The following is a 14,053-nucleotide window of genomic DNA, read 5'->3' as shown; positions in this document are numbered from 1 at the left end:
TTTGTGAAGGGTTGGAGACTGGCTTGAGTAGTGTAATGGAAGCTGGGTGGATTTAACCTTCACCAATTTCGTAAAGTACTTGAGGCTTGAGCTGAGTATTAAAGGCATAGGGAGGTGCTACACTAAAGAGATGAAGGCAGTGGGCCTACCAGAAGACAGGGATGTGGAGGTGGACATGCACTAGTCCTTGCAGCAGAGAGTAAGATCTAAATTGGGACTGAGAAATCCTGGGCTCTGTTCCTAACTGCAAAGCGGGAGACTCTGGAGCCTCCTTGTTGGCAAACCAGGCTTAAGGGTGCTCTAGAATCTTGTATGGCTCCCCAATTCCATGACTTTTAATTCTAGTTAAAAGTCTCTGTTGGAGTTCCTATTGTGGCTCAGTGGCTAACGAATCTGACCGGGAACCGTGAGGTTGCAAGTTCGATCCCTGGCCTCGCTCAGTGGGTTAAGGATCCAGCATTGCCATGAGTTGTGTAGGTCACAGCCGAGGCTCGGATCTGGCATGGCTATAGCGTAGGCTAGCAACTACAGCTCTGATTGGACCCCTAGCCTGGGAACCTCCATACGCTGAGGGTGCAACCCTAGAAAAGACAAAAAAAAAAAAAAGATAGGATATCTTGGGGAGTTCCCTGGTGGCTCAGTGGGTTAAGGACCCAGCATTGTCACTGCTGTGGTTCCAGTTGCTGCTGTGGCAAGGATTTGATCCCTGGTCCAGGAACTTCCACATGCACGGGCACGGCCAAAACCAAAATAAAACAAAATAATAAAAAAAATAAAAGTCTCTGTTGATGGTGAAAAAACACATTTTATTGGCCCAAGCAAGACTTAAAATTGTAGCATCTTGGGGAATGATAACATTAGGAGAGGGACATAAGCCAGGATACAGAGTCTGGAATCCACATGGAAAGAATTTAGGAGCTGTTAAAATTTGGGAGCAGGAAAATCATATGATTGATCATCTACGATGTTTGAAAATTCTAGAAAACACCTAATAGGAAGCAATCATTCATTGATCCCAAGGTAGAGTCTAGACAAATTAAAGCTGAGTGAACATCTTCTAAGGTTTATTCTTCCTCTCACTATGGCTTCTAATCTACATTATAACATAATTAGCAGAATCTCTTGTTCTGGGCTAGGTGGGCTGAAATTGAAATATCCCGGCATTTTCCCAGAAGAAATCAGACTCACAAAATGTAAGTTTCCAAGAAATTTATTATGGAATAATCACATGTTTAACTCTTTTGACCTTCACTCCATGGCACTTTCATTCCTTATCAACCTGGGTCAGGAAAGGGGATGAGGCCAGACAAGGACATTGAAGAAACAAGCAATTTGTCTGTGTCTATATAGTTCAGTGATGCTACTGCAAGGGATTACAAAACCAGCCACTGGGGTCTGGAGAGAGACACTTTTTCTGGTCTTATTTGGCCCCTGGGCGCTGCCGGAAATAACGATTGTAGGCGGCGTTGTATCCATAAACCATGGCATAGCGTTCGCAAAGTTTGTAGTCATCGCAAGCTTCCCGGTTTAACTCATAGGGAGGCTTGTTGAGTTCTCGGATTCTAGAAAGTGGAAAAAAAAAAAAGAGGCCCAAGTTAAGAAGCATAAAGAGGAGTTCTTCATCGTGGCACAGTGGAAAAAAATCTGACTAGGAACCATGAGGTTGTGGTTTTGATCCCTGGCCTCACTCAGTGGGTTAAGGATCCGGCGTTGCCATGAGCTGTGGTGTAGGCTGCACACGCTACTTGGATCTGGCGTTGCTGTGGCTGTGGCGTAGGCTGGCAGCTATAGCTCCAATTAAACCCCTAGCCTGGGAATGTCCATATGCTGTGGGTATGGCCCTAAGAAGCAAAAAAACCCAAAAAACAAAAACCAAAAGAACAAAGAAAGCAGAGAAATAAAAAGAGAAAGAAAAATAAAGAACAAGAAAATGTCATAGGGAGATCCCATTCATCCCCAATATGAAGAGATATTCAGAACAGGGGTGGAAGGTGGAAGAGGGGGAGTTATTATTTTTTGTTTGTTTGTTTGTTTTGCTTTTTTTAGGGCCGCACCTGTGGCATATGGAATTTCCCTGGCTAGGGGCCGAATCTGAGCTGCAGCTGCCAGCCTACACCATAGCCAATGTAGGAGATGAACCAAGTCTGTGACCTATACCACAACTCACTGTAATGCCAGATCCTTAACCCAGTGAGCGAGGCCTGGGATCGAACCTGGATTCTCATAGATACTAGTTGGGTTCATTACCACTGAGTCACAAGGGCAAATTCCCTTTTTTTTTTTTTTTAAAAATATGAACATAGAAATTTTCTTTCTGTCCTCCCTTTTCTCCTCCTTTCTCTCTTTTCTGGGCCTTTCCTAAAATAGAAGTTCATTTGTTTTCTGTACTTAGTTTGAAAATTATTTGATTTGGAATGTAAGTAGAAATAAGTCATATGATGGAGAAAAAAAAAAAAAAAACTGTTTCTTATTCCATTCAGCTCTGGGATGCTATGCTGGGAAAAATGACCTCCCCCCTGAAGTTCTGTCACCCACCTCTCTTGGGCTTTCGCTCTCCATCTCTGCTGTGGCGATATAAAGGTATTAGCATTTCTCCTGTTAAGGAAGGGATCTTAAAACAGAAAATACAGGTGCCATTTTAGGGAAACAGTAGTTGAAAATATTTCCATGAATACTCTCCGACACAAATATATTTGAAAACACATCCATTCATGCATGTCATGCAGTTGGAGGTCTAGGAACATTAAAGTGGGAGATAAAGCAGATTTCAGAAACCTGCCCGATCAAAAGAAATCAATAACCTACACATGAGTCTTAGAAACCTGTCACATGGACCTTAAAAGTTACGGCTTATTTATTTTGCCTTTGGGCCATCACTTGGGCTTTCTTGGTTTTGGTACCCTTCCTCAGTGTGTTCTTTATTCCTGGAAGGAGAAATTCTCTCTGTCCTGAGGACTTGTAAAGCACCATTTAAGATTTCCAGTGAATGAAATGGTTTAAACGTCATAAAAATAATGAACAAATGAAAGATGCGAATGATGTGTTATTTCCTCCTCTGCTCAGTCATTGTAAGTTCAGATATTTGCTAGGATCCAACAGACTGTTGATGTCTGTGGTCTCCCAGCTGACTTGGCCTTCAATATGTCCTTGGTCATTTGTCCTTACTCCTCATTTTCCATCTGTGTGGTTGATGTGGTGTCAACTTAAAATTTCCAGATGAGGTTTTATGGTTCCTAAGTATGTTGAGAGCATACTTGTCATCTTACACCATTTCAAACTTAAAAAATTGCTCATCTGGTGATTTTTTTAGCCCTAAGGGAGTGGGATGGACTGGGAGCTTGGGGTTAGTAGATGTAAACTATCACATTTAGAATGGATAAGCAATGAGGCCCTACTGCAGAGCACAGGGTGCTATACCCAGTCTCTCGTGATAGAATATGATGAAAGATAATATGAGAAAAAGAATATATAGATATATATCTCTGAGTCACTTTGCTGGGCAGCCGAAATTGATACAACATTGTAAAGCAACTCTTCTTTAATAAAACATTTTTTAAAAAGAATTTTAAAATTTATTTTCATTTCCCAAAGGAGACCCTCTTTTCCCTCCCTGGTATAGGCATTGTCATTTTGTCTCTTTGAGAATTGGGAGAGATTCTTTAATATTTGAGATTTAAATAAGGAAGTCACATATTTACTTACTGATTTCATAGGATTCCAAGCTCTCATGAGATTCTGGAAATGAAAAAAAAAAAAGATCCATTTTGTCATTACTTTTCACTCACCACCCTGGTCTAAATATAGGGAAGGAAGGGGGGGAATCAAAAAGATGGGAGGAATATATTTAGCAGTAGGGTTATTACAGATCTCAGGCATTGAGTGTTTGTGAGCTATTTCTCTAGCTCTGTCTTTGCTTGAATATCGCTACACTTGAGTTTGTCTGGTGTTGAAGGAGCTAGTGGCCATGATGTTAGCTAAAATTTCCCAAAGCCTTTAGGTTTTAGGCTTGTGAAATATGACAATTTAAGTGCTGTGAACAAACCTCCCTAGAGCCCTCCTTGATTGATTTGGGACCTGTCTGAGAGCAGGATCAAAGAAGGAACAAAGGGTCTGGAAAACAGGCAGTTTTCTCCAGGCAGGCTGGGCAGCTGGTTCAGCTGGGCTTTACCAAAGACAGGTTTCTAAGAGGTTCTGAAAGCCTCTTAAGAACCTGTGTTAAATTGACAGCCACAGAAACCACTGGCTCCAGCTGACATCTCACTCTGGGCACAATGCCAGTTCAGAGGGAGAACAGACGATGACAAAGCAAACGTTTTCTTCTTTAGACCACTCTCCTGAGCACAGCAGGTAAATGTGGCAATAAGAAGCTCATGTTTGAAGTGAATATGCCTGAAAAGTTAAAAAGAAAATGAAGAAAATCAAATCCTCCGATTCACCAGAAAACCTGTGAATAATTTCAAAAGGGAGAAGCAAAATACATATGGTCGTTAATCTCATTCAGGCTCAAGAATACCTAGAAGCTCCAGATCATTGAAGCTTAAGGCTGAATGATGTAAATAATTTTGCTTCGGATTTCCTTTTATAAGTTTGAACAGACACACATATATTTAACAACATATAGACACCAGGCAAAACTTATCTTTTAACAACAGAAACTATGAAATCGATTTTACTCTGAGGTTACAACTTTATTTTTTAAGTGTACAACTTTATTTTTAAATTCATTCAGGAAGAAATGTCCTAAGTTTGTGAGACAGTCCTCTCCCTGGAGAGGGCTGTGCTTAATCCTTTGTGTGAAAACTGATTTTCTTAAAGGTGAGTGATTCAACCCATACCCTTAACCAGCTGTTACCAAAATCTAAATAAACATCCTTAGGAAAGGAGAGCTGGGAAGTTGATATCTTCTTTCGGAAATAGCAAAGTTTCCAGGTATAGAAGGCTTTACCATAGAAAGAAATTTCCCATGAAGATACATGCAAGAGTCTGGATATCGAGGATCTAAAAAAGACTTGATGGAACACATCAGTGTCCCAGGGGTTTGGGAAATATTAAATCAATGGTACTTTAAGGTTATTGTAGAGAAAGGGGGAAGACGGGGAGGGAGAGGAAAAATTCAAGTAAACTAAAGCCAGAGGAAAAAAAAACAGAGAAAGCACACGCGGGAGTTCTCACCATAGCACAGGGCTGCCACGGCCAAGGCAGCCAGGACGGAGAGAAGGAGCAGGCTCTTCATGGTCCCTGCGTCCTGAGGTTGCTCTCAGGGTCTCGTGCAGTGGCTTCACGGAGAGAGGCTCCTGCAGGCTGTGGGTGAAAGGCTGTGGTGTTTTTATAAGAACCAGAGCAGCTGAAAGGGGAGGAACCCGTGGGAGGGGGCCGGAGAAGGTGGGGACTGGTTGGCATTCCACTAACACTGGGACTTTTCCCAAATATTCATTCCTGCCAGATATTATCTACTCTGGAGGAGCATTTTCCCTCCCTCCTGGACCTGCCTGTGCTATGGCAGGATGCTGCCTGGTGCAGAAGTTGTGGCCACCCTATGTTTGGGCCAGATCCGGGCACAGGTCCATGGAGAAGGGAGTTGCCACACACACACGTGTTTGCCTTTCTAATTCCTTCTCCTGTCTGCCTTCTTGGCCCTGACTTTGGTCTCTAGACAGAGCCATAGTGTTCTGTTCGCTCCCCTGATGGATGGGTACAAGTTTTTTCTTTTGTCCTTTTAGGGCAGCATTGGAGGTTCCCAGGCTAGGGGTCTAATTGGAGCTGTAGCCGCTGGCCTATGCCACAGCCATATAGCAATGCCAGATCCGAGCCGCGTCTGCGACCTACACCACAGCTCACGGCAACACCGGATCCTTAACTCACTGAGCAAGGCCAGGGATCGAACCTGCCACCTCATGGTTCCTACTCGTATTCGTTTCTACTGTGCCGAGGTGGAAACTTTCTATGATGGGTCTAATTTACAGTTGTTTTCGCAGTAGGGGTGACCTCTTAATCCTAACCAATTGGATATTCACCTGCTGGTATAGACCTTCTGCCAGCGCTCAGCAGAACAGAGGTGGCCAGGGACCCCATAATTCCCTTTCCTCAACTGGCTCTGTAGCAAGTTGCCCATCTAGTTCTGTGACTTGAGTCCAGATTTGCACTCTAATGCTCTCTCAGGCTGGATATCACTGATCTAAGGTGCAGTAAGGACACAAGGTATCCATCTCACATTTTCCAAAGGCATTGTTTTGATAATGAACTAATTCAATATACTTTTAGTGAGTGGCAGAGGAGATGCAAAGTACTTTGCTAAGTGCTGGGGGGCGGGGGCTGGGGGTGGGGTGGGGGCTGGGGCTGGGGGTGGGGTGGGTGGGGAATCTAGATACAAACAAGACATGTCCCTAAGGAGGTAAGTAAGAACTCTTTACTATTCTCTTTGCTCTTTAGCTGTCCTGTATCTTGTGTCTTTAGCTGTTCTGTGTCTCCATCTCCATTGTACCATCAGTACCAGAAGTACTGTTTCTTTTCGCATAGGGGGAAGATTGCAATTTAGTGCCTCTGGTTATTTTGTAGACAGAGCTCTTTTTTTTTTTTTAAACTCCTTGGGCAATCAGAAAAACTTTTCTATCAGATTTATCTCTATGGCCTGGGTACCCAAAAGTCTTCTTGCAGACAAATAGATGCATCACAGAGCAGCAGATTATAGAAGAGCTATAGTTGCAGGACTTCTAACTTGGGCTAAAACTGCCAAAGGGCTGGGATGGTGGCGGCCTGGTATACTTTTCAATAAAGATTTATTTTAAGGAGCAGCCTTGAACAGCTAGGGGGAGCCTTATGCCTCATTCTTTTGTCGTATTGGGATGGACTTTCCCTCCCCACCCCCACCCTGTGGAGAGTTTTTATAAATAATAAAAGATTTCCTGTGGAAGGAAATAGGTCAATAGTAATCTGAAGGATTACTGATTTCTGAGGGATGAATAAAATTCAGCTTTCCCCTCCAGATTTTTCATACTAAGAGATATATTCTTAAGAATATATCTGAAAGAAGACTACTAAGAAAGAAGACAACGTAGGAGTTCCCCGTGGCTCTGCGGGTTACTAAACCGGCTAGTATCCATAAGGATGAGGGTTTGATCCCTGGCCTCGTTTAGTGGGTTAAAGATCTGGGCGTTGCTGTGAGGTGTAGGTCGAAAATGCAGCTTGGATCTGGTGTTGCTGTGGCTGTGGTGTCGGCAGGCAGTTGCAGCTCCGATTTGACCCCTAGACTGGAAACCTCCATATGCCTCAGGTGCAGCCCTGGGGGGCAGGGGGGAGGGGCAGGGGGAGAAGACTACTACCACTATTTTTATCTCTGATAAATTCGACCACTCTAATTTCTTCTCATAAGATTGGCAGTTGTTTCCCTCTTTCAGTCACAAACTCGCTCTTGGTGTTGGCTTCTGTGCCGTCTTTCCACGATAAATCATCTGAATGGTTATATTTGCAAAAGCCAGTTTACTACATGGCATGGTTTAGGGGGAGCAGGCTTGCCATGGCTTTTTTTTATTTTGGCTTTTTGCCTTTTCTAGGGCCGCTCCCACAGCATATGGAGGTTCCCAGGCTAGGGGTCTAATCAGAGCTGTAGCCACCGGCCTACACCAGAGCCACAGCAACGCAGGATCCGAGCCGCATCTTCGACCTACACCACAGCTCACGGCAATACCGGATCCTTAACCCAATGAGCAAGGGCAAGGACTGAACACGCAACCTCATGGTTCCTAGTCGGATTCGTTAACCACTGCGTCACAATGGGAACTTCTGCCATGGCTTATTCATACAACATTTGTTATGTTACCCTGGTTTAGTCGCTAATCCCCAATCATTAAGACTTGAAACAAGTTCACTTCCAATGTTTCACCTTAAAATGAGTAGCTACTTACCTCTCACCCCCACCCCATCTCCAGAATTAAAGAGGAGTCTCTCTTCTCCAGCCACAAACATGTGCTTTGTAATGTACATTAGTTTGATCTTTGCCCCCAATTCTCTTTACTCCCAAGTTCAAATGGCAACTGTGCTTTGTCAAGCCTTCTGTCTTCAGAATTGTTTATTTTTTTACATTCTCTAAATCCAAACTTGAAAATCTTATAACTTCTCTTTTCAACTTAAGCTTCACCCTTTTCATGAGTCATTTTAAACACTGCTGCCACCGGATTTTCTAAACTTTTAAGCGTTTGTCTTTATTGCCTTGCTTTTGTAAGGCTAATACTTTCTGTTAGAAACTGTCTCTCACAAGTCCCTCACCTTTCCTTTCCATGGTTTCCATCTATTCCTGGGTTTTTCTATGCTCCATCCCATTTACATGTGACTTATAAAAATTATTAACAGGTGTGAGAATTCAGAGCTCTTCTTTTTCTCTCCTCCCATATCACTCCAGATCTCAAAGACAGTTTTGTGTGTGCCGTCTCCAACCATGTGTTCTTGTGAAGAAGATTTGGGCTAACTTGATGGGGCCCTTGTAATCAGAAAAGGCCAGATTGACTCATCAGAGAGAAGTGAGAGAGAAAAAGTGGAAGTAGAAAAAAAGTGGAGGGAGAGAAATGAGATCTTTGTAGAATTGGTTTGCTGGATGGGGAAGTTTTATGATGAGAATGAGTTGTAGAGACAAAAGCTTTGAGGCAGCTGCAGGACAGGAAATGTTAAAAGTGAGACATGGGAAAAGATAAGTAAGAATGGATTTGGTTATGAATAGCATTGTTTAAGATTATACATATATATATTTTTTTCTTTTTTCTTTCTTGATTTTAGGGCCGCACTCATGGCATATGAAGTTCCCAGGCTAGGGGTCTAATCGGAGCTACAGCTGCTGGCCTATGCCACAGCCACAGCGATGCCAGATCCAAGTAGCATCTGCAACCTACACCATGGCCCATGGCAACACCAGATCCTTAACCCACTGAGTGAGGCTAGGGATAGAACCCATAACCTCATGGTTGGTAGCGTTTCCCCTGCACCAGGACGGGAACTCCTGTTTGGGATTATAAAATGTTGCTTGAGAATTGCCAAAAAAATCGAAATTTTAAAAAAATTAATGTTGACTGCTAGTTTGTATTTTCTTAAGTTGGAAAACCTATAAAGACTAGAGCACACAAAGCTTTAATTTATATTTGTATTTTAGATAATTATGAAAAACATTTAAGCAGATATTACCCCCTAACTCAGGAGAAATATTTTTTTTTTGGTCTCTTTTTTTTAGGACTGCATCCACAGCATATGGAAGTTCCCAGGCTAAGGGTCTAAGGGTCTAATCAGAACTGTAGCTGCTGACCTATGCCACAGCCATAACAATGCAGGATCTGAGCCACGTCTGCAACTTACACCACAGTTCATGGCAATGCCGGATTCTTAACCCACTGAACAATGCCAGGGATCGAACCTGCATCCTCATAGATACTAGTTGGATTCATTTCCACTGTGCCACCACGGGAACTCTGAAGAGACATATTCTTTAGTTAAGAGAATATTTGAAGATACTCCCAGAAGTGACAGCAAAGCTATGAGAGAGTTAATGATATGATTGCCAGATTTTTTAAGATTGTATGGGAATTTCCTCATGCGAGTTTTGCAGTGTGGTATAACCCAGGCAACAGAAGCCAAAATGCAATACAAAGTCTCCTATTCCACCTGCCCTCAGAAAGAAAAGAGAAGCATGGCCACACCTTCCAGAGCCATTCTTCCATCCATCCATTCGTTCTATCCATCCATGCATCCAGTCAGCCAGCCAGCCAGCCAACTATCCATTCATCCAATTATCAATCCATCTTACAAATGTTTTGAGCATTTACTATGTGTCAACTCTAAGCTGGAAATATAGTGAAGAAAAATGTAGGTATGGACCCTACTCTCACAAATAAGTGTGTTCTTAGGTCATAAATCAGGGGTTCTTCTTTAAAATATTTGTTTAGGCAGCCCATTGGCCCTAGAGAAGACCGAGTGATATGCTTTCTCATTGGACTGACCTATTTATGGACACTCAGGAGTACCTTTGTTTGCAGAACATTACAAAAAGGACAGATGACAAGCTCAGAGTTCAGGGAGAGAATGGAGAAGGGGGATGGGTAGCACAGCTGCTAGGAATTACTGTGGGGAGAAGCTTCTCAGAGCATATACTAAAAGAATTGTCCCTCTTCTATAGTATTTCTGTGACTAAAACAAAGATACAGTAATAATAAAGTTAGTATATTTCCCCACAAACTCTACATCTTCCTCTCTCCGATCTTTCTTATCCCTTCTCTAATGCCTTTTTAGACCTTGAGGCATTTGTCTTTTTGAGAAATTTTCCTGGCTCCAGTTAGAAATTTTTTTTTCTATTCCCTGAGATTCAGCTTTATTTACAGAATGTTGGTTTTATGAGTGCATGTTATTATTTTACTGGCAGCACTAAAATCCTTACTCTTGTCATAAAGGAAAAAGGCAAAGAAGAGGAATTAGGAATCAGCAGCCCTGAAAATAAAGGCAGAAATCACTTTCTAGGACCTCAAAAGGCAGTTAATTGAGATAAATCTAGCCAGCTTCATGGGACAGTGCCAACCTCTTCATTCTCATCTTTTAATGGAAGCTCCTCAAATGGATTCTACATCTCAGATTTATTGATTGGCACAGCTTCCCATGCATCCAGCCCCTCAACAATCCTTTTCTTAATTTGTCTTGGCTGAACTAAGTGAAAATCAATGTTTGTCAAACTCAAGAGTGGGAGGAGCATCTAGGGAAGCCTGGGCACAAACGTCTGGGAAAAAAGTGAAGAAATATTGATATTAAATACACTGGACTCCTGGTTGGGAAGAGCTATTATTTTTTTTCTATTTTTTCCAAAAAAGATGATTTCCCCTACCCTTTTCTTTTCTAGTAAAAGTTTCATTTTTAAATTTATTTTTTATTAAAGTATAGTTGATTTACAATGTTTCTTCAATTTATGTTGTCCAGCAAAGTCACTCAAATCACACACAGTTCCTCGTACTGTGCAGTAGGACCCCATTGTCCATCCATTCCAAATGTTACAGTTTATATCCACTGAACCCAGACTCCCCATCTATTCCACTCTCTCCCAAACCTGCCCCACCCCAGCAACCGTAAGTCTGCTCTCCATGTTTGTGATCTGTTTCTGTTTTATAGATAGGATCATTAGGATCATCTGTGCCATATTTTAGATTCCACATATAAGTGATATCATATGGTATTTGCCTTTCTCTTTCTGACTTACTTCACTTAGTATGAGAATCTCTAGTTCCATCCATGTTGGTGCAAATGGCATTATTTTGCCCATTTTTATGGCAGAGTAATATTTCATTGTGTATATGCACCACAACTTCTTAATCCATTCATCTGTTGATAGATATTTAGGTTGTTTCTAAGTCTTGGCTATTGTGAATAGTGCTGTAATGAACAAATGAAAGTTTTTGAATGAAAGTTTTGTCTGGATATATGCCCAGGAGTACAATTTTTAAGTACCATAGAAGATGTCAAATAAAAGTATACAACTATCCAAATAATAGTATCCTACTTCAAGCCTTTGCTACATACTAGGTACTATACAATCCCTTTTTATTCACCATGTTCTTTACTTCTCATAATAAGACCATAAATTGTGTAGACTTATTCACTTGTATATAAGAAAATGAAGACTAAAAGCCAAGTAATAATTAATTATTTGTGTGTTATGTGTGAGAAAATTAAGACTCAAAGAGGTTACATATTTAATTCAAGCCCACAAAGCAATTAAGTGACAAAGATGGGATTCAAACACATGCATGTTTGATTTTGAAGAATATGATTTTAACTACTGATCCAATCATGCAATATTCCCTAATGCTCTGACACTTGCTTAAATAATTCTGTGATTATGTTTACAGAGATCCTTGAGTTCCAAGTTTCAGAGCTAAAGATAGAATTATACAAAGATATACATATTTAATATAAAAATTTCCTCACTGTTCTTTATTTTTATTTTTTGAGTCTTTTTTAGGGCTGCAGCTGTGGCATATGGGGTTTCCAGTCTAGGGGTTGAATTGGAACTGTGGCCCCCGGCCTATGCCACAGCCACAACAATGGCTATTGTGAATTGTGCTGGCAACAGATCATGGCAACACCGGGTCCTTAACCCACTGAGCGAGGTCAGGAATTGAACCTATGTCCTCATGGGTGCTAGTCAGATTTGTTTCTAAGTCACAATGGGAACTCCTCAATGTTCTTTAAAATCATAGGAATTCATGATATGCATATTGCCACTTAATCCCATTTAGTTAAATGACTTGTAAAATCAGAGAAAGGAATGGGTTTGATTTTGGTACCCAGGTCCCTGACTTCTCCATCCAGTGCTCTGCACACTAAATTTTCTATCCAAACAAGCTACAGCTCAAATATGTTGCTTTCCGGAACCTTTGAGCTTACCTCAGGCATCACCAAGTCTCATTCCAGTTTATGAATGCATGTTTGCTGACTGTCATTTGGTTTGGTATAAGAATACAGGCTCCACAGCCTCTACAAAGCCTATTTCTACAGTTACTTAGACTCCAGCAAAACCGGAAATGTAGGCTCAATTTTCAAGATGCTCCTTCAACTCAAAGCAAAATAGAAAACAGCTAGTCTCTTCCAGCCTGGCTAGAGATGATGTTGGGAAAGCCTGGCCATTTACTCATCAGATCCTAGCTGCTTCCTCCAGGAGAGATGTGAAGTTAATGTCTGGGGAATTTCTCCCCTGGTACCACAGCCTTAGCTGGAAGGGAAAGGGGATTTTTATTTTTTTATTTTAGTTTTGTCTTTTTGCCTTTTCTAGGGCTGCTTCCCTTAGCATATGGAAGTTCCCAGGCTAGGGGTTGAATCAGAGCTGTAGCCACTGGCCTACGCCAGAGCCACAGCAACTCGGGATCCGAGCCAAGTCTGCGACCTACACCACAGCTCACGGCAATACCGGATCCCTAACCCACTGAGCAAGGCCAGGGATAGAACCTGCCACTTCATGGTTCCTAGTCGGATTCGTTAACCACTGTGCCACGACGGGAACTCTGGGAACGGGGATTTTTAGTTTGATTCTCCTGTCATCCCACACTCTGCCATATCTTTGCATTCTCCTTTCCTTATTCCAACTCTCCAACATGAAAATACTCCTTCCTGTAGTCAGGAAATTGACAACTTGTAGTCACTTACTGGAACTGAAGGAGATATTGGTGACTGGCAGAAACAGGAGGCTTGAAGATGAGACTGTGAGAATGGGATTATGAGAAGGATGAAGGGTGTCTCTATGTGTCAGATGGAAGCAGAGTAGGGGCCTGTTAACCATTTGTTACGATATGAAGGGAAGGGAGTGGAGGATAGCTTTGTTCACCAAATCACAGTACTTAAGAACTTGAGGGAGTTCCCCTTGTGGCTTATCAGGATGTGAACCTGATTAGTATCCATGAGGATGTGGGTTCAATCCCTGGCTCTGCTCAGTGGGTTAAGGATCTGGTGTTGCCTTGAGCTGTGGCATACACCGCAAACGCGGCTTGGATCCTGTACTGCTGTGGCTGTGGCGAAGGCTGGCAGCTGCAGCTCCAAGTCTACCACTAGCCCGGAAACTTCCATGTGCCATGGGATTGGCTCTGAAAACAACCAACCAACCAAACTTCAGAGCACCGGTTAAATTTTAAAAAGTAGTTTTAGGGGTGATAGAACCTTAGCCTTAAACAGTGGTGAATGATTCCAGGGAAATTTAAGTAAACATAATAATGATAGCATTAGTTATTAAGAGAATTTAGGGTTTACTCCTTTAAAAATTTTTATTGGAGTCTAGTCGACTTACATGTTGTGTTTGTTTCATGTGTACAGCTAAGCAACTCAGTTATACACATACTTCTATCCATCCCTTTTCAGATCCTTTTCAAATATATGTTATTACACAGTATTCAGTAGATTTCCCTGTGCTATACAGTAGGTTCTCTTTACTTAACTATTTTCTGTTTAGTAGTGTGTATATGTTCACCCCAACCTCCTAATTTACCTCTCCCCCGAACAACCCATGTTTCCCCTTTGGTAACCATAAGTTTGGTTTTGAAATCTT

At 41.9% G+C, this 14,053-nt stretch overlaps 1 protein-coding gene across 1 annotated transcript; it reads right to left on the bottom strand.

Annotated features, from left to right (window-relative positions):
• On the bottom strand, window positions 1,195-5,283 carry MGP (matrix Gla protein). The gene is made up of 4 exons (NM_214116.1): window positions 5,173-5,283; window positions 3,703-3,735; window positions 2,536-2,611; window positions 1,195-1,562 (listed from the first exon to the last, which is right to left on the bottom strand). The coding sequence occupies exons 1-4, from the start codon at window positions 5,231-5,233 to the stop codon at window positions 1,421-1,423; spliced, it is 312 nt and encodes a 103-aa protein (NP_999281.1). The 5' UTR covers window positions 5,234-5,283; the 3' UTR covers window positions 1,195-1,420.

The sequence above is a fragment of the Sus scrofa genome, chromosome 5 (genome assembly GCF_000003025.6).
Source record: "Sus scrofa isolate TJ Tabasco breed Duroc chromosome 5, Sscrofa11.1, whole genome shotgun sequence".
In the NCBI taxonomy this organism is placed as follows: Eukaryota; Metazoa; Chordata; class Mammalia; order Artiodactyla; family Suidae; genus Sus; species Sus scrofa.
The sequence above is the reverse complement of the archived record's forward strand: the minus strand, read 5'-3'. Positions and strand labels throughout refer to the sequence as shown.